The 21,948-nt window shown below is 42.5% G+C and overlaps 1 protein-coding gene across 1 annotated transcript in view; it reads right to left on the bottom strand.

Annotated features, from left to right (window-relative positions):
- Positions 1–21,948, bottom strand: part of LOC127577998 (EF-hand calcium-binding domain-containing protein 4B-like) — a 108,922-nt gene that overhangs the window by 66,879 nt on the left and 20,095 nt on the right. Inside the window, exon 2 of the mRNA XM_052029705.1 lies at positions 9,665–9,904. Coding sequence (XP_051885665.1) covers positions 9,665–9,865 — 201 coding nt within the window. The 5' untranslated portion in view covers positions 9,866–9,904. The remainder of the gene's footprint in view (positions 1–9,664; positions 9,905–21,948) is intronic.

Raw genomic sequence — 21,948 nt, 5'->3', positions numbered from 1 at the left:
CTTCTGCACTCCAAGGAATAAAGCCCTAACTTGTTCGATCTTTCCCTGTAACTCAACTCCTGAAGACCCGGCAACATTCTAGTAATTCTTCTCTGCACTCTTTCAATCTTACTGATATCCTTCCTATAGTTAGGTGACCAGAACTGCACACAATACTCCAAATTTGGCCTCACCAATGTCTTATACAACTTCACCATAACATCCCAACTCCTGTACTCAATACTTTGATTTATGAATGCCAGGATGCCAAAAGCCTTCTTTACAACCCTGTCTACCTGTGACGCCACTTCCAGGGAATTATGTATCTGAACTCCCAGATCCCTTTGTTCCTGTGCACTCCTCAGTGCCCTACCATTTACTGTGTATATCCTACCTTGATTTGTCCTTCCAAAATGCAACACCTCACACTCGTCCACATTAAATTCCATCTGCCATTTTCTGGCCCATTTTTCCAGTTGGTCCATATCCCTCTGCAAGCTTTGAAAGCCTTCCTTGCTGTCCACAACGCCTCCAACCTTAGTGTCATCAGCAAACTTGCTGATCCAATTTACCACGTTATCATCTAGATCATTGATATAGACAACAAACAACAATGGACTCAGCACAGATCCCTGAGGCACACCACTAGTCACAGGCCTCCAGTCTGATAAACAACTATTCACTACCACTCTGTCTTCTCCCACACAGCAAATTTCAAATCCAGTTTACAACCTCTCCATGGATACCTTGTGTCTGAACCTTCTGAACTAACCTCCCAGGTGGGACGTTGTCAAAGGCCTTACTAAAGTCCATGTAGACAACATCCACAGCCTTTCCTTCATCTACTTTCTTGGTAACCTCCTCGAAAAACTCTACAAGATTCGTTAAACACTATTTACCACGCACAAAGCCATGCTGACTATCCTTAATCAGTCCTTGGTTGTCCAAATACCTGTATACCCTATCTCTCAGAACACCTTCCAATAATTTACCTACTACTGATGTCAGGCTCACCGGCCTGTAATTACCTGGTTTACTTTTAGAGCCTTTTTTAAACAACGGAACAACGTGAGCTACCCTCCAGTCCTCCGGCACCACACCCGTGGCTAAGGACATTTTAAATATATCTGCCAGGGCCCCTGCAATTTCTACACTAGTCTCTCTCAAGGTCCAAGGAAATATCAGGTCAGGCCCAGGGGATTTATCTACATTTATTCGCTGTAAGGCAGCAAGCACCTCCTCCTCTTTAATCTCTATATGTTCCATAACACTACTGCTTGTTTCCCTTCCTTCCATATCCACTATGCCAGTTTACTGACTAAATGCAAACAAACTGTTTAAGATCTCCCCCACCATCTCCTGAGGCTCCACACCTAGCTGACCACCCTGATCTTCTAGGGGACCAATTTTGTCCCTTACTATCCTTTTAATATACTTGTAGAAACCCTTCAGGTTTACCTTCACATTATCTGCCAGAGCAACCTCATGTCTTCTTTTTTGCCTTCCTGATTTCCTTCTTTAGTATTTTCTTACATTTTCTAGACTCTTCAAGTACCTCGTTTGTTCCTAGTTGCCTATACCTGCTATACACTTCTCTCGTTTTCTTAACCAGATCGCCGATATCCTTTGAAAACCAAGGTTCCCTACGCCTGTTAGCTTTGCCTTTAATCCTGGCAGGAACATGCAAACTCTGCACTCTCAAATTTTCGCCTTTGAAGGCCTTCCATTTACTGAACACATCCTTGCCAGAAAACAACTTATCCCAATCCACTCTTCCTAGTTCCTTCCTCATTTCCACAAAATTGGCCTTTCTCCAATTTAGAACCTCAACTCGAGGACCAGACCTACCCTTCTCCATAACTAACTTGACACTAATGACATTATGGTCACTGGACCCAAAATGTTCACCTACACATTCTTCTGTTACCTGACCTGTCTGGTTCCCTAATAGGAGATCAAGTATTGCATTCTTTCTGGTTGGTACCTCTATATATTGATATAGAAAACTTCCCTGAACACATTTGACAAACTCCAAGCCATCCAGCCCTTTTACAGTGTGAGAGTCCCAGTCAATATGTGGAAAGTTAAAATCCCCTACTACTACAACTTTCTGTTTCTTACATCGGTCTGCTATCTCTCTACAGATTTGCTCCTCCAATTCTCTCTGACTATTGGGTGGTCTACAATACAACCCTATTAGTGTGGTCACACCTTTCCCGTTCCTCAGCTCCACCCATATGGCCTCTGTAGACGAGCCCACCGGGCTGTCCTGTCTACACACAGCTGTGATATTTTCCCTGACTAGTAATGCCACTCCTCCCCCTTTTGTCCCTCCACCTATCACGTCTGAAACAACGGAACCCCGGAACATTAAGCTGCCAGTCCTGCCCCTCCTGCATCCAAGTCTCACTAATAGCAATAATGTTGTAATCCCATGTGCCAATCCATGCCCTAAAGCTCATCTGCCTTACCGACAATACTCCTCGCATTGAAATAGATGCACCTGAGAACATTTCTATCACGTACAAACCTTTGATTTCCATCAGAACATGCCGTCCTCGCATGACCTTTAACCTCCTCCACTTCACTATCTGCTCTAACACTCTGGTTCCCCTCCCCCTGAAAATCTAGTTTAAACCCCCCGGAGCAGCACTAGCAAACCAACCTGCAAGTATCTTAGTCCCCCTCCAGTTCAGGTGCAAACTGTCCCGTCAGAACAGGTCCCACCTTCCCTGGAACAAAGCCCAATTGTCCAGAAACATGAAGCCCTCCCTCCTGGCACCATCTCCTTAGCCATGTATTCAGCTGCATTAGCTTGCTATTTCTAGCCTCATTGGCACGTGGCACGTTCAGACAAAGTGTTGAATGGATGAAAGCATCATAGAAACCAGTCTTTTGCCAATTGAATTCACTCCATATGGCTGAGAACACTGAAGGCAGCAAAGACTATGGGATCAGAAAATATATTGATCGTCATACAGAAGACTTGCACTCCAGAACCAGGCACATCTCTAACCAAAATGCTCCAGAACAGTTACATTTACCTAACAAAATGGCAATTGACCAGGTATGTCACATTCACAAAAAGCAGGACAAATCCAGTTCTGCTCATTATTGCTCAATCGCTCTAGTTGTAATCATCAGCAAAATGATAGAAAGTATCCTCAATTGTGCTATCAAGAGGCAATTACTCACCAATAATCTGCTCACTAATGCCACCGAGGATTTTGCTAGCCACTCATCTCCAGAACTCACTACAATCTTGGTCCAAGCATGCAGCAAGGAGCTGAGTTCTAGAGGTGAGGTGAGAGTAATTGCACTTGACATCAAGGTAGCATTTAGCTGAGACTGGAATCAAGGTAAGGCTGAAGTCAATGAGCATCGGGGGAAAACACTCCAATAGACAAAGGAAGATGGCTGTGGTTGTTGGAGGCCAATCATCCCAGCTCCAGGACATCAGAAGGAATTCCTCAAGGCAGTGCCCACCCATCTGTTTCATCGGTGACCTTGCTTCCATCATGATGTCAGAAGTGGGGATGTTTGCTGATGCTTGCACAATGTTCATTCCCATCACAACTCCGTAACAAATGAAGTCCAATACAGAGCAATACCGGGACAACATCCAGGCATGAGGTGTCCTGATGTCCTTACCTCACTGATACATCCGGCCACATCCAATGTATCAGTGAGGTAAGGACATCAGGAATTATCTTAAGAGCAAAGATGACAGAGAAGAGACAGCAAGATTGTCAATATTTAATAGCAACCCAAGCTTTGGTTTGACAGGTGATTAATTATAAAATCATTAAACATGATAGGAAAGATGTGGATTAGGAGGGAAGTACATTTCTCCCAATTCAGACTCGGAAGGAGATTCCCTAGGAATTTGCTAAAAAAAAGACAGAAGTTGATAATATCGGGTATGACCAGGAATGGGTAAAACACCATGCTCCTGTGAGCATGAGAACCTGTAAACATGTTTGAACAAAGAACTAAAAATAGCGTATAAATGAAAGTCTCAAGATGGTTCTAGGACCAATACATGAGAGAGGGCATCCTGAGTTTGGAACTCAGTGTTAGCCCAGCCTGATCAACTGATGCCAGTAACAGGTAGTAAGGGCTTGCCTGTCTGCTGCCCTTTGAATAAATGTTATTGACTACATCACTTGCCCATTGTCCAACCCCATTATTTAAGCTTGGAAGTTTGGGTAACTCTGATAATGGTAACATTCATGCCACAGAAGTGCCAGGCAGTGACCATTTCCAACTGTGTCAGATATTTCCATTGCCAAGTCTCCCACCATCAGCATCCTGGGAACCACATGGACCAAAAACACATGGACCAGCTGTGTAAATATCAGGGCTACAAGAGGAGGTCAGAGATTGGATATCTGGTAGGACTCACCATCTATCACCAAAGCCCTACCCCTATCAACAAGGCAAAAGGCAGGATACAATGATACTCTTTCCCTGGATGAGTTCAGCTCCAACACTCATGGTGCCTAATAATATCCAGAACAAAGAACCAGCCTGATTGCACCCCGTCCACCACACTAAATATTCATTCCCTCCACCAATGGTGCACAGTGAGTCCACCACATGCTACCAACAAAATGCACTGTGGTTACTTGCCTAGGCTGCTCCAACACTGAAGATCAAAAAGTCAAAGCCAGCACAAAGTTTATGATCCACAGGGCAGCAGTAATTCCACACGACCTCATCACCCACTCCCCTGAATGCTACAAAGGTATGGGCAATCTACAGCAGACACCTCAGGGCACTGGAGAGATGCCACCAACTGTCTCCACAGAATTCTCCAAATACACTGGCAGGATAGGCAAAACAATGCCAGCATCCACCCCACCCCCCCTGCAGGCCAGCATCCCCAGTATTGAGGCCAGAGTTACATCAGTTAATTACCATCAGTGGGCTACATGCTTGCATGACCAGCACTAGAGTCCTGAAGCAGACACTGTTCTGGGCTCTATCATGGCACGAGGTTAACCGGTGGACAGAGGAAAAGATGCAAGGACGTTCTCATAGAAAAAGTGCAACAATCTCCACCGACTTGTGGGAGTACGTGGCCAATGATCGCTCAAAATGGAGGAGAAACATTCAGGACAGTATTGAGAAGCCCGAGTTTAGGTATCAGGAGCACACATCACCTAGGTAGAGAAGGTCATGGGACACGTGCTGGAAGATGGGATTAATTACGGATGGGTGTCCCCTGGTCAGCATAGACATTGTGGGCTGAATGGCCTGTTTCCAATGCTGACCATGATACAAAGAAACCCAGCATAAATGGCAGAAGGAACGCACCATCTCACAAATTACTCAACTGCCCTCCCCATTAAACCCCACCCATGACTGATTCTGTGAGACAGACATTGGCCTCATCAGCCCTCAGCACATACAGAGAGTGGAAGCCAGTCACCCTGAACTCCAATGGACTGCCTAAGAAAATGAAGGCGTTGACAGTACCTCCCCAGATCTGGACAAGGGCAGCAGCTGCATAGGAGTAGCACCGCCTGAAGGTGGTCCTCACCACCCCGACTTGGAAATGCATTGCTGTTCCTTCATCATTGCAGAGATATAATCCCAGAACTCCCCATCCAATGGCACTGAGATAGCATCTTTCCCAAATGTACTGCAGTAGTTCAAGATGGTGGCTCACTAACATCTTCTTAAGGGTAAATAGGGATGGGTAATAAATTGCCAGGAATACCCACATTCTAAAAAATACACAAAGAATTTATAGCAATACTGGCAAGACTGTACCCATTAGTCATCTTAAATGTTCCATGGCACAAGGCAGATCTTGGGCAAGCACTGATCTTTCCCTGATACACTCTGAACTGCAGCTCACACTGCCGAGTGATCACCGCTTCCTGTGGTTCAGCATTGTGTTCTGTTTCACTCACTTGGCTGACCTTTTCCGTCACCCTTCAGTGGATTACACTGGCCCCACACTGCACCATTCTGCTTCTGTTCCCAGTGCTGTGAACTTTCAGCGGTTCTGCAATTGTCCCTTGGACCAACCCTCTTACCGCTTTGTTCCTCGGGATTTATCCTTTTCACCCTCTCCTGGAAACCCCTTGCTCTCAATCCTCTGGTTTTACACCTACGGTTCCTCACTCGCCTCTTGTCCCACTGGAGCCACTGTTGTTGACGTTAGGTCACTGGGCATCTCTGATGCAGTCCAGGATGATGTTCTGCTGCCAGCTGAATTTCTACTCCTTCCGATTCCATTTGACAGCCCCTTGAGGACAGCTACCTCTGGACTTGGATGCTCATTACCCAAGCAGATCCCTTTAACCCATCACAGACACTTTATCAATTCCACCCTCCATTTATACCCAGGATACGTCTCTCCTAGTCAAGCCAATGTAATCCATATTTCAGTATTTCCCATTTGTGTGCATATTTTGACTGCTCAACACGCTGCTCCATTATCCTATCGTCCTTTCTTCTCCTCTCTAGCTCCTGTTTCTCAAGTCACACTGTTCATTACTTTGTTCTGAGGTCCGTGCAATCCCCTGCAGTCCCAAACCCAACCCATCACGAGCGTCTTCCCACTCTCCAGCTACTGTGCTGGCTTAAATCCACCTTGACCAAGCCCATAGATACCCTGGTGCTGACTTGACATTCTCTGAAAGGGCTCATTAAGGCACTCGTCACTGTTTTCTTATGAACAATCCCAATCACCTAATCCTCCTCCCTTTAATCTTCTGATAATTCATCCCATTAACCCACTGCTCATCCAATTTAGCTGTCCCACCTTGCTTTCTTGGACTCCGCAAGCAGATCAGCAAAACATCAACCTTTGCTGCATTAGCCTACTGATTCGCTCACCTATGTGGATGCCGTGCTGTGGCTGAAACTTATCACATGGGCAGCATTAATTCACCCATTACCAGAGTTTCTGCTCCTTTCTACACTTTCCACCACCAAGTCCATCCAAACTACCATGGAGACAATATGCCAATGCCTTGCCTACTGTTCCCCTGGCTCCTTATCCTCATCCTGCCCAATTCATTCTATTCCTCCCTGGTTTTCCACTCCCATTTTCACCTTGTAGCCTCTCCGCTGGGTCCCAATGTCTCCATAGTGATTTGATTCCAGCTCAGCTCCCCTCACCTTCAATCCTCTGAAACCATCACCACCCAAAAAGCTACAAATCTGAAATAAAAATGGAAAATGCCAGAGATATTCAGCAGGTCAGTCAGGCAGCAACTGTGGAGGGAAACAGACTTAACATTTCAGGTCCATGATCTTTCATCAAAACTGGGAAAGAGAGAAAACAAGGGTGTTTTAAGTTACAGAGAGGCAGAGAGATGGAGAGAATGCCCGTGATAGAGATCAAGAGAATCTAGATGACAAATGGTGCTGTCCTAGAGTGGGTAGTTAATCCTAGCTGTTCTATCTGAAGGAAGTATAAATAGAGGGAGATAAATAGGGGCAGAAGAGGCAAAAAACAATGCAGAAATGGTGAGATGAAGAACACAGCATTTGTCTAAAATCTGAAATAAAGGAAAAAGCTGGAAATCCTCTCCATATCAGGAGATAAAAACTGAGTTCCTGTTACAGGTGGAAAACCATCCTACCATCCTTAAACCACTCCTGACCACGTTCATAGCAGTCCTCTGGACTTCACTATCTCTCAGTCCCCCTCCATGATCTTCAATCACTTTCTTCTACAGCTCAGCCTAGATCTTCCTACCTTTCCTCATCTCCATAGGAGGAACAGCAACCTATTTCACCACATTTCTACCAAATGAACCAACTCTCAGTTTTCCCATTGGTATCCATGGACGATCGTCGGAAGTACAAATGCTGGAGGATTTTCCCCATCTCTTTCCCCCACTCAGAATGCAAGACCATCAGCAGCTGCAACCCTGAATAAAATGTAAAACTAAATTATATCAGAGTTCATCATGCAGTCAAGAATCACTAACCATTATAAAGCAATTAATATTTACTTCAATTTCATCATAGCTTATCAGTATTTTATTGCAAAAACATCACTTAGTGGTTTCAGCTCCTTTCAATGTTTTTTTTTCCCCCATTTTCATTATAAGAGCTTTGAAAAGCAGTTTTTTTTAATCTGTTTAGGATGGAGCTTAATAACATAGGCAATGCAAGATGCTGCAATACATGTCAACTCACCAGACAGTTGAGATAAAGTAATCTTGTTTGGAGTCCTGAATAAGAGTGCAGTAAAATATAACCTTCATTAATTATAAGGAAGGTTCAGGATTTTAATCTTCTGAAGTGCTTTCATTTTCCACTAAAGGGACCTTCTCAAACTAATTGAATGTCTTATCAACAGATATTGAGATTCAGGGCTATACTACAGAAGACTGAACTTGCATTTATATTGGTGCTCATTGCTTGACAGCCGGCGAATTCAGTCCCATACACAGCCAATGAGATTGGTGTTTTAGTGGTGTTGGTCAAGATCACTAGGAGACTTCTCTTCAGGAAGAAGCAACCCCTCCACCTGAGCACTTTGTCTAAAAAATAGCAGCTCCAACAACTCAGCACTCTCTCAGTGCTGCACTTAAATGGCTTCTTCATTACACCAAGACGCTAATGCTGAACAGCACTTAGATAGGATCAGGTAAGAGTGGCTGACATAAAATATTCTCTATTCAAGTAATCAATACAGGCAACTGTTATAATTCTGATCACAGGACAGGTTTATAGGCGACTCAACCACTTTTAAACCCATTTCTAATTTTGATTGCTGCTTAAGTTTTAATCACACCTCACAACTTCATAACATGCTCTTGTACACTGATAGCTTTCCTGGTTTAAAAAAAGGCATATTAAAAGTCAACGAAGCTTTTTTGCTTTAGAAAAATAGGCCCTGTCTATTTTCATTTCCATTAAAACCAATGACAACAAAAATCAGGAGAAACGTAAAACTGGCGTGAAGTACCAACAACTAAAGTCAGAACTGGTCCTGGTCAGAGATGGCATTTCAGGTCAATGACTGCTTGACCCTTCATTGTTTCTGCCTGACCAGCTGAGTATTCCCAGCAGTTTCAGATTTTATTGCAGGCAAGCAGAATCCACACTATATTTGCATTGCCCACAATCAGCCCAGCATATTTTACACCTTATGAAATCAGGACCTTGCCAAGCAGTTTGAAGGCATTAAAGGAATCTTTACATTGTCATGTAGGGGCAGTGTTAAGTTTTGTTTGAGGGTTAAGTTTGTCCAGGGAAACAGGAAGAACTCCAGTGCTTTCTTCAAAATTATGCCATGGGTTGTTTACCATGAACTGGGAAGTGTTGGTTTAACATCTCGTCCTTGGACGCGACCTCTGAGAGTGCACCACTCTGTCAATACCATACTATTAGTGTCAGTATAGACTTTGTGTCAAACTTCTACAGGGGATCTTGACACAGTTTCAGACACGGAAACACGGGTGACTCAACCAATGCCTGGGACACAATACACAAAGCATTGTTAATGTAATATTCTCTTTACTGTTCCCCAACCCTTCAAAGATTTCAGGAAGTAGGATTCACTATTAGACCATCTTGTCTCTGTGAACTGGATGGCTAACCTTCAGCCAGAAACTTTCATACTCATTTCACCATCAAAATAAAAGTTTTTAACTTTAGGATTGGTTTCTTTAAAGGAAAGTATGACCAATCAAAAAAACATTTACACTACCTGCATGTCCCTCTTGGTAATGAAGCCCTTCTCCTCTTTGTCACAAAGCTGGAAGAGTTCGCGAGCTTTTTCCAGAGTCTCATGTAGACTGTTATGTTCATTGGGATTCGCTCTGAAGTCCTGGGTAGTCTCTCCAGCATCAGGATCCACTTCGTCATCAAGCCACACATCATTTGACATCCTTTTCTTTCTGGACATCATCTACTTGCTGCTCCAGCCCAGCACCCAGTGAGTGTGCCACTGTGAGGGACAACAAAAAGAGTGCTCGTGTTTGCATCATTCAGTGAAGCCTCTAATATTAAGTAGCATCACTTAGCAACAGCCCACTTAGTAGTGGTCTGAAGGTTCTCTGAATACTGCAGTTAATTAGTCTCCTTTTGTGTCCAGCAATACAGTAAAAAGAGCTACAGAGAGAGAAAGAGCAATAGCTTTTTTCCAAAACATTGAAATTACAGACACACTATATTCTATACCGAGGTAAGTTGCTCATTATAAGGAGCTGTCAATGACGGTACTTAGGTCCAGGAGTAAAACTTAAACTGTACCTTAAGTAGTTCCAACTGCATCTTAATTCCACATATTTGCCTTGGCTCTATAGTTCCTACGCCCCTGGCTTAACAAAAAAAAACTACTAATCTAAGTTACCAAGTTTCCAATTTACCTAGCACTTTTTTTAAGCATTTTGCAGCAAATTATTTCAGATTCCTACTGCTACATGTTGTATGAAGAAGCGTTTCTATTATTTGCATTTGAATGACAAAGCTTTAAATTTGTTGGTCCTTAAAGAAAAGATACATTTCTCAGGAACAGAATTGTGAGATTAGGGAGCTGGCAATCAATACTTCAGCCCAAAAATGGAAACAGAAGGAGTATTTCAAACTTGTAAGAAAGCATTTATGTGAATATGATGCATGAACAAAGAGCTTAGTTGCTCAGCCAACATAATAATTACTTCCATGCACTAAGGAACAATTTATTTTTTGTTGCTGTTTTAAAATAGGGGGAAGGCCTCTCACATTAGAAGGGGATGGTGAGGTATACTGTGTTCAATCATTATTGGCCCAGACTGATGTAATTGGTTTATTATTGTCACCTGCACCTAGATACAGTAAAAAACTTTGTTTTGCATGCCATACATACAGATAATTCCAAACACAAGTACATTGAGGTAGGACAAAGGGCAAAGCAATAACAGAATACAAAATATAGGTGTTACATTTACAAAGTGGGGTGCAGGTAGACAATAAGGTGCAAGGGCCATCATTAGGTCGATTGTGAGGTCAAGAGTTCATCTTCATCGTACAAGAGGTTTATTCAAGCATCTTATAACAGCGGGATAGAAGCCGTTCTTGAGCCTGGTGATGTGTGTTTTCAAGCTTTTGTATCTTCTGCCCGATAGAAGGGGGAAGAAGAGAGAATGACTGGGGTGGCAGGGGTTTTCGATTATGTTGGTTGCTTTCCAGAGGCAGCCAGAAGTGTAGACAGAGTCCATGGAGGGGAGGCTGGTTTTTGTGGTGAACTGGGCCGTGTCCACAACTCTCTGCAGTTTCTTGCGGTCCTGGGCAGAGCAGTTGCCGTACCAAGCCGTGATGCATCCAGATAGGATGCTTTCTATGGTGCATCTATAAAAATTGGTGAGGGTCAAAGGGGACATGCCAAATTTCCTTAGCCTTCTGAGGAAGTAGAGGTGCTATTTTGTTATCACTGTGACTCCAACTGTGGATGGCACCAGGCATTTAGAACCTCTTTGGTAGTTGTGCGTCTGCCTTCTCCTGTATCTACTAAGACTGGTAAAACACCCAACCCCATAAATTTCACCCATTCGCAAATCTGAACAGCATACAAGGTTTAAAAGTTTAGAACAAACTGAGGGGAAGCTCACAGGCTAAAATATATTTCTGTAATAATTCAACTGACATTAGTTTTTTTTGAAGCATGCAGGATTTGAGATATCCGGCAATTAAAATTCACTGAAGTGAATTAATCCATATGTTAAAATTATATATAATAAAGACCAAGCACAGTTTGCCGAGCCCCCATCACCCAGCTGGTAATATGGGGAAAAGAACTGATCTAGGAACTGTGTACAGCAAATTTAATCCATTCCAGAAGAAGCTATTTTGCTACAGTAAGAAAACAGTCTGACTGCAAATGCAATTCCATAAGATCATAAGATATAGGAACAGAATTAGGCCATTCAGTCTACAGCTCTGCCATTCAAACATGGCTGATTTTGCTTCAATCCCATTCTCTCCCTGTAACCCTTAACGCCCTTATCAGTCAAGAACCTATCAATCTCTGCTCTAAGTACATCCAAAGATCTGGCCTCCACAGCCCTCTATGGCAGCAAATTCCATGGATTCACCACCCTCTGGCTGAAGGAATTCCCCCTCATCTCCTCAGTTTTAAAAGGAATGTCCCTTTATTCTGAGGCTGTGCTCTCAGATCCTAGACTCTCCTACTGATGGAAACATCCTCTCCACATCCACTCTTTTCAGGCCTTTCAGTATCCAATAGGTTTCAGTGAGATTCCACCCCACCCCACCCCCATCCTTCTGAACTCCATTGAGTACAGACCCAGAGCCATCAAACACCCCTCATACGTTAAGCCTTTCATTCCCGGGATCATTTTTGTGAACCTCCTCTGGGCCAACACATCTTTCCTTGGATATGGGGCCCAAAATTGCTCACAATATTCCAAATACCATCTGACCAACACCTTATAAAGTCTCAGTAATACATCCTTGGGTACAATTGGGGTACAGCAGTGCAACCCAGAGGTACAATTCCACATCCCTGACCACACCACATCTATTAAAAACCGTTTCAAATTTGATAATAAGTAATCCAAGCTTTTCCTGTCTCAGTAGTTTCTCAATCATGCATCACCCTTCAGGTCTTGGAACACAGACTTCAGTCAATGCGATTCAACTGCGTAAGCCAGTGCATGGTTGCTGCCATGAATGAAAACTCATCTAAAGTCGTGAATAAAATATTCCACTAAATCAACGGTATGCATCCCAATGTTTTGTTCTCATCCTCCGTAGATTCTAGAATAGGTCCCACAGACTGGAAGGTAACAAACGTAACTCCATTAGTTAAGAAAGAAAGGAGAAACTATAGACCAGTTGGCCTGAAGTATGTGGTAAGGAATGCTAGAACCTAATATCAAGGAAGTGGTAGCAGGACACTTAGAAAATAATAGGACTAGGCAAAGTCAACATGGTTTTAATTAAAGGGGAAAAGTGTTTGATAAATCACTTGGACTTTTCTTTTGAGGTTGAAACTAAAGATAAGCAGAGACCAACTGATATTGTATATTCAAATTTTTAGAAGACCAGCAATAAAATTCTATACAAGAAGTTATTAAACAAAAATTGGAGCTTGCAGGATTGGTGCCACTCTCTGCAGAAAGTGGGCACTAATGGGTCTTGTTCACGTTGGGTGCTTGTGACTAGTGGGGTGGCGCAGTGATTAGTGCTGGGACCCAACTAATCATAATCTATAGCAATGATTTGGATTAGAGGACCAAATGTAATATATCCAAGTTTGTTGACTTGGATATTAACAGAGCGAAGGCTACTAATCGAGCTGTGAAGACAATGCAGAGAGGTATCCAACCCTTCCCTCCCACATAGCCCCCCCCCCCATTTCTCTATCGTCCATGTGGCTATCTAAGAGTCTCTTAAATGTCCCTAAAGTATCTGCCCCCACAATCTCTGCCGGCAGTGCGTTCCATGCACCCACCACTCTGTGTAAAAAACTTAACTCTGACATCCCCCCATACCTTCCTCCAATCACCTTAAAATTATGCCCCCTCATGTTAGTCATGTTCTTATATATGTCTTTTTTAAATCTATACAGTCAGAGATCACAAGCGCACGATGTGCTCATACGCTTATAAATGAAATGACTGCGAGTAGCACTTCCTTCAATGACTGTCCCAGTGTCATGCTCGCTGCTGCCATCATTTGTGAAGTTCAATCCTGCCATTTTACACGTGCTTACCATAACCCCCAGTGAAGTATCCAGATGCTTAAACCGACTATGGGGTTTATAAAGTACATTACTCATTTTGGAAGTTTATTCCACATGTAGATCATTCCGTTTTAAATTTGCATTTTATCAATTGGATGTGCTCCTTCCTGGTTTTGATCATTCCCATTAGCTAATCTGGAATAACATCCCACTGGGTAATCATTGTACGCGACTGGGGGAGCTCCTAAAACGTTTCTCATCTTAGAACTGCGTCAGTTAGTGTCAATGTCATCTGCCTGATCAGCATACAATGCTCAGAATAAATTTGCACTTAATTTCCCTTAGATATCCTGTTTGTCCTCGGATCTAAACCTGTTTGTACCATCGCAGAAATTCCACCATGTCAACTGGTGCTGCCCCGGTGCTCCAGAGTGTAGTTCCATACATGATGCATCCCTCCACATTTAGACCATGCCGTTCCCTACCAGCTACAATGACCATGCACTTGATTAAATTCTCATTTCGTTAACAACACATGGCTCCTGAACAGTTCCAGATTAAATTAGGCACTGGAAAATTATAGTTTTAAGCCAAAGATCTACTAGAATGAGGAAAGATGGCAAAGCATTCAACTACCAAGAAGGACCTTGGGAGATTTCTTGCATATGTGCATCAGGCATTGTTCACTCTGACTTTCTGATACTAACGTTCCTTTAATTTATAGCCCATCATTTGTCTATTCCTTTTCCTTTGTTTTTAAAGAAACGGCAGCTTTTAGACAGGCTAAATGAATAAGCAAGGATATTACAGAAGGGACGTAATGTGGAATAATGTGATGTCAGAGGCTTGATAGAAAAGAAAGCAAGGTGGAATACTTTTTTAAAACAGTGAGAGATTGATAGGTGTCCTTGAACATGAATCACAGAAAGTCAGCAAGGAGTTAGGAAGACAGAGAGTACGTTGCCCATCTATTGCCAAAGGATTTGAACATATGATGAGAAACATTTTACTGAAGCCATGCAGGATCCCAGCAAGCCCACACCTGCACTATCATCTACAGCTCTGGTTTCCTTACCCAAAAGGATATACTTGCGATGGAGGGAACGCAACAAAGGTTTACCAGATTGATTCCTGAGACGAGGCAAAAGAGTTTAGAAGAATGAGATGTAATTGCATTGAAACAGACAAAAATTTCTGGAGGGTTTGACAGGTTGGATGTGGGGATAATGTTTCCACTGACTGGGGTGTCTGAAACCAGGGGTCACTCTCTTATGAAAAGGAGTCAGTCACACAAGAAGAAATTCATTCACTTAGAGGGTTTGGAATTCCCTACCCAAGAAGGCTGTCGAGGCTCAGTCGCTGAGTACATTCAAGGTAGAAATCAATAGATTTTTGGATATTAAGGGAAACATGGGATATGTGGCTAGTGCAGGAATGTGATGCTGTGGGGAAAGATCAGTCGTGATCTCATGGAGCACTACAGCACGTTCAAGGAGCTGAATACCCCATTTCACCTTGTGTTTCTTATGTTTTTAAAATTGTACCACAACCATCTCTGTGCATCCTGCACCCAATGGTGAGGAGGAGGCTGGACAGTGGAGAGTCGGTAATATTTGGTCTCCCTCCACTTCCAAAGAGCAGTTCACCTCTTCAGATAGGAACAATGTGCTGGGCTATTGTACAGGAGACTCACAACAGGCAACAAAGGATTCAAAATTCAAACCATTTAGGAATCAAGTGGTTAACCTCTCCTGCAACTTTGGTGTCTTCACAAAATGTTGAAATGTGAGCTGCAGTGAAATTTCTAATTTACTGGAATTATTTAGAAAGTCTTTAGAAAGGTTAATCTTTAATAAGATCTGATATTTATATAGTAGCTTTTTAACACAACCCAATGTTCTAAGGTACTATCAATGAAATAGCACCAATACAGGAGCTACTAGGTCAGAGAGCCCAGAGTTTAATTAAAATAATGAGCTTCTAAAGAGAAGAAGTCTAGGGAGGGAATTCCAGTGTTTAGCCCCTGCCAACTTTGGAGTGATCAAATTTGGGGATGATCAAAAGGCCAGTATTAGAGTAATGCAGAATGGTTGAGGCCACAAAAAGATCTGAAGAAAAGGTAAAGAATTTTTAAAATGATGGCTTTGCTAAATAGGGAGCTAGTGCAGGTCCTGGACGAATGGTTTCAGTTTAGACACGGCCAGAAGAAGTTTGAATGCTGACTAAATGGCTCTAACGGAGCCTTGAGATGTATTTGCCTTCAAACTGAAATACAAGGACATCTATGCTGATGAACTCCTCATAGCCAATAAATTAGGTTGTGATTATGCCAGCTATTGTCCCCAAGTGTTTAGGAAAGAGATGATGAGGAACAACAGCCAAGGAATAATTTTCATCAGAAGCATCCTACTCAAACTCTATCATCCTTCAACTTGTTTGTACAGCAGAGTATGGGCAGAATGAGGAATCTTAAAGGACACACAGTAGAGGCTCAAGCCACATTTCAGTTGTCCTAATGGGTTACCCTTGTGCTCCATTGTACGTGCTTCTATCATTGTTATCTGCTGCACAACACTATAGTTTAATGAGTGAAAGAGAGACAGAGGAAAGTTCTTAGGCGTGACGTGGCCCACCAGCTCCTTGATCTGGGTGACTAGATAGCTATAGAGTAGCTGAGTGGGAGATGTCTGATCAGACACTCTCCCTAGCATTTCTCCAGTCACAAGTGGAGCAGCAGGAGTGCTGGGGTACGTGGCTTATGTAATATAGGGTGCCTACCCCTTTAAGAATTGTACCATGTGATCAACTGCTCTTTATATTTATATTGTGAGTATTGAACTGGCAGGAATCAACTACCATCTGGATTCTGCGTGCTTCTTTTTATTAAAAACATTATTAGCATCAAGCCTTGCCACTTATAATCATCTATGCAGATATACTCCTAGATCCTTCTAAAACATCTTTCAGAATTGTGGCCTCTTGCTCGTATTGGCTCTCCTAGTTCTTCCCATTGGTTCGTAACACTGTGAACTTTGCTGTGTTAAATTTAACCTGTTAAGTGGGTGCCTATTCACCATCCTGTACATATCTTCCTGAAGTCTATACAATATTACCACAGTTCTGAATTTTCTGTTCTCTGCATTAATGACAGAGGCTACAGCTGGCATTTTGTCTGCTGAATCTGGTTCAGTTGTAGACATCCCTGAAGTTGCAGCTTGCTGTGCTGCGATGGACGTATTGGTCTTCTTGAGACAAACACCATGCAATGGCAGGTGTATCACAATAACCTTCTCCGTGGATTGTCACCTTGTCATGGTGGAGAAGCTTGTGTGGTCCTGAGATCCTGAGAGCAATGCCGTCTGGAGCTATGCTCCTGGTAGGGTCACTCATGGTGGTAAGGTCAATGGTGAGGTCCCTGACAAAGAACAATCCAACCAAGACCTCAGCGGCAGAACAGGCGGACAAAGTTACTTCAAACTCAACGGCTGTGAAGGCGGATGAAGGCTGCAACAAATCCATCAGCTCCAATCGTCGTGGTTTCCATGCCATTGGAATCAGTTGGTTGATTTGTGAAGTATCGTGTGCTTTTTGTAGTGCAACATCAAGTACACGTTAAGCAAATACACGCACAGGCATCTTTGCTCTGTGGGTTACTTCTCAAGTCTTTTGGTGATCGGGGGAGGGCGAAGGGAGCAGGCAATGTGATGGCTGGAAGCTCCTAGTCAACTTTCAGAGCCAAGATCGGACTCATAATCCACTAGAGAGCCCATAAATAGATCAACGGAATGAAGACCATCATCCTCTACCTCGAGGGATAGCCATGATGACGATCACAATAACATCACAAAATCGGAGCAGGAATAGGCCACCAGGCTCCTCAAGCCTGCTCTGTCATTCTATATGATCATGGCTGATCTACACCAGGCCTCGACTCCGCCTCTGTGCCAGATCCCCATAGCCCTCGATCCCCCAACTTTCAAAAACCTATCCATCTCCACTTGAAATACTTCTAACGATCTAGACTCCACAGGTCTCTGGATTCACTACCTTCTGCAAGAAGAAATCCCTATACACCTCAGTTTTAAATGACCAGCCCCCTATCTTGAAGCTATGAGATTCACCCACTAATGAAAACATTTTGGCATCTACCCCATCAAGCCCACTTAGGATCTCAAATGTTTTCATAAGGTCATCCCTCATTCTTTTGAGCTCCAAAGAATTCAGACCCAACTTGTTTAGTCTCTCTTGGAAGAACAATCCTCGCATCTCACGGAGAAGGCTCCTGGCCTTAAAAATCAGGATGTGTGAAACCAGGGCCAGGCACAGTCCTGATACGGGGGCTCGACTTAAATGTCGACCATCCTGCTGCCTCCATAAATGCTGCCTGACCCGCAGAGTTCCTCTAGCAGTTTACGCTTTTTGCAGCACGGCTCTCCAATTAGCTTTTGGAGGGACATGCATGCAGCAGAGTCCTTAATGTTATGGAGTGAGCATGCCTACGCACACCCAGAACTACAGTTTCATGTTATTCAAATGTTTTTAAATGGAGGGGCAGAGGGAGCATGCTCCTTTCCCACTTTGGACATGTCCCGATATTCCAGATGGGGATGTAAGTGAGCGGAGCCTTCACTTGGCACCCTCCTATCCTTCATTTATCACCACCTCAGTTCACCAGGAGCACACTCCCGCATCTCATCATTCAAAACTTCCTTCATTGCCTCTGCAGCCAAAGGTTGTTGCTGGTCTTTAGGAATCTTCAACCTGAAATGTAAACTCTTGGTATTGGTATATTATTATCACTTGTACCGAGGTACAGTGAGAAACTTGTCTTGCATACCGATCATACAGGTCAATTCGTTACACAGTGCAGTTACACTGAGTTAGTACAGAGTGCATTGATGTAGTACAGGTAAAAACAATAACAGTACAGAGTGTCACAGCTACAGAGAAAGTGCAGTGCAATAAGGTGCAAGGTCACAACAAGGTAGATCGTGAGGTCAGTGTCCATCTCATTGTGTATCCCATCTTGTTTCTCTTCCCAGAGATGCAGCCTGATCTGCTGAGTATTTTCAGCATTTTCCCTATTTTTGTTTTAGACTTCCAGCATCTGCAGCTTGTTTTTGATCTTCAGTCATTGATACTTTCCTCAATTAATATCAAAATTAGCAGAAATTTTAAAAAGTGCTGCTGAATCTATCCCTGGCCTCTGCTACAAGGCAAAAATATCCAATTGTAAACCCAAGGGTACAATTCTAAAAAGGTATAGAATAGAGTGTTCTGGGAGTATATATGCATAGCTTGTTGAAAGGGTCAAGGGAGGCTATGTTTGAAAAAGCACGCAAGACAATGGGCTTTATAAACAGAGACAGAGCACAAGAGCAAGGGAGTCATGATCAACATTTAGTGACTCAGCCACAACTGAAGTATCATGTTTAATTCTGGGCACCGCACTTCAGGAAAGGTTTGAAGACTTTGAAGAGAGAGTATGAAATGCTTCTAGGGACAATGGGCTTTAGCTGGGAGAATGAATGGAGAAGCAGGAAGCTGTTCTGCTTAGAATAGGTTGTGAGGGGATCTGAGAGAGCTAGTTAGATTTAGAAAGATGTAGACAGAGTGGATGGAGACCAAATGTTCCCACTGTCCGTGGAGTCAACACTAAGGACATACTATGAGGATGATTGGCATTACAACCCAAAATGACATAAAGACAAAGATCTTATTTTTGCGTAGCCACTGGTTAGGAACTGAAATAAACTGCCTGGGATATTAGTGAAGGCAGGTTGAATTGCAGTTTTTGAAAGGAAGCCAGTAAGCATCTGAAGGAAGACACTTGCAGGGTAAAGAGTGGGAGGGTAGAACTAACCAAGTCACTCTTATATAGAACCAGTACAGATGCAACTGACCAAACAGCCTCCTTCTGTGCTGTGATTCAGTGAATATCGAAAATAACCCTAGATAATTATTACTTTAAATTCTTGATATTATCCAAATAAAACCAACACCATTTGTTATCCGTGACTTTATTGTTCAATTGAAAATAAGGTTCCAAAACATTACCCAATTCTAGGAAGAATAAATGCCCTGGTTGGTGATTTCACTTATCAGTAATAAACACTGGACAGCTGGTGATAAAAGATTAAATCAGGTGCAGTAGGGAATGATTTTCAAGTAGGGGATTTATTCTGCATTTAGCCAGGTCAGTGCATGATTTATCAGACTGAGTAGCCAAAAGAGGGGGAAAAAAATGAGAGATTTCCCACCACTCTGATGACAAAAGAGAAGGTGGCAGATCCAAAAGAGCGGCAGAAATAATTCCCAATATCTATAAATTTCTTCTGTCCTTCACTACCTTGAGGCCACCAGACCTTTAGTCTTTAGGTTTAGCTTCTGTTAGCTTTCAACATGTCCTGATGACTGTAATTACATTGTTCAATTATCTACAGCTCTAACATTCTTCCTTCGGTTCCAGCCTGTAAAAGGAATCAATAAGCTAGCTGCTGAGCAGCTTCTGCAGGCCAGTCTGCCATTTCAGTAATCAATAAGTGTCCCAGGCATAACTCAGAAATAAGGCCATATGTATCCTAGCTTTGCACATACACAGTTTAAAAAGCAACCATCAATATTGGTAGGCTTAACAACTTCTCCAAAAGAAGATAGAAAATATAGAACAGTAATTTGAAGGGAATTTACAATGCTATTAATGTTAAGTTTTTGTGCTAATTTATCATGTTGAGTATGTTTGAGAATAGTTTCTCTGGAACTTTCTGACCATGAAGGGATTTTGCCTTTTATTTATACAATTCCATGTTGATGGGAAGTCTAACATACATAGTATCTAGAGTCAGAGGCAATACAGCACAGAATGAACAGTGAAAGAAGGCACATAGCACCCTCTGCGTAAACAACCTTGCCTCAAATTTTCTTTAAACTTTCCCCCTCTCACCTTAAAGCAATGCCCTCTAGTATTTGACATTTCCAGCCTGGAAAGGCCTTGACTACCTACCCTATCTAGGCCTCTCAATTTTATACACTTCTATTAGGAAATATGAACCCCAAGATCCCTCTATTCATCAACATTCCTCAGCACCCTGCCATTTACTGTATACATCCTACCCCTATTTGACTTCCCAAAATGTAACATCAAATGTGTTGTTTTATGGTGTGTTCAATTGCTCTCTGCATATAGTGCAACAGCATTAGGGAAGAATATTCCAGAGGGCCTCCGTCTTCCCCAAGGGAGAAGCTGCCTGCATGTGGAGTGATAGGCACAAGAAATGCTCCTCGTGTCTCTGCAAGTTCCTTAGTTTAAAAATAAGCACTTTGTTATTTAAACAACCAGCTACCCTCCAAAAATTCTGCAAGTGAATGAGACAAAAATATAACAAGACAGGCAAATGGCTGTTTATTCAATCTATTCTGTTTCAGTTTCAATCAGCCACAGTAATGTGTTCTGTGCTTTGGAATGTTTTCTGCAGGGTGCTTCTCTGCAGAACTCCCCACAAGTGCAACAGAACAAGTGGGAATAATGTTAGAAGGACCCCCATCTCCACTGAGTCCATGTTCCTCCTTCTGGGCTGCTTTCAACCAACAGTTTATAGGAATGAGTACAACAAGGAACTCAATACACAGATTAAAAATCATTCTGCATCCATATACAAGCTTTTAAGTGTTAAGAAATGCTTTATGCATTCACTAGAAGTCTTAGCTATAATTTATTTCAACAGGTTTATCATAAATTTGAAGAATGAAGACATTGATTTATAAAAATGTTGCACAAGTTTAAAACAGGAGTAACACACACACACACACACACACAAACAAACAAGCATCACATGAACAGTAAAAATGCACAGCTTGGATTTAGATTTGAAAAAGACAGATAGTAACTATTCAAATATTAACTAACTGATATCTAAGTGACTGTTAAAACCAGTGCATGTAGCTATCTATTTTTAAATACGAGAATACGTACTATTCCAGTTCTGATGAACTTCCCCTTGCCGTTAACCTTGGTTGTTTATATTAGATTCTCTGCCAAAACACACACGATCCAAAACCAAGTATATATTTTCCAGCTTGGCAGAGTAATGATGAGGAGACTCAATTAATTGTTATGGCTCTGTTTGTGTGTGCACATGCATAACCATGAAATGGTAAAATAGGGATACTAAGTAATGTTAGAAAACGAAATGGTACCCTTTGTCCATCCCCAAACAATAGCAGTTAACTGAAACAAATACAAATTTCGTGCAACATCTTCTGACCCTTATGTCTATCAATGGAACTTTACCCTATTTCCTAATTCA

Source organism: Pristis pectinata, chromosome 14 (assembly GCF_009764475.1).
Source record: "Pristis pectinata isolate sPriPec2 chromosome 14, sPriPec2.1.pri, whole genome shotgun sequence".
In the NCBI taxonomy this organism is placed as follows: domain Eukaryota; kingdom Metazoa; phylum Chordata; class Chondrichthyes; order Rhinopristiformes; family Pristidae; genus Pristis; species Pristis pectinata.
This window is presented reverse-complemented; position numbering and strand designations above follow the sequence as displayed.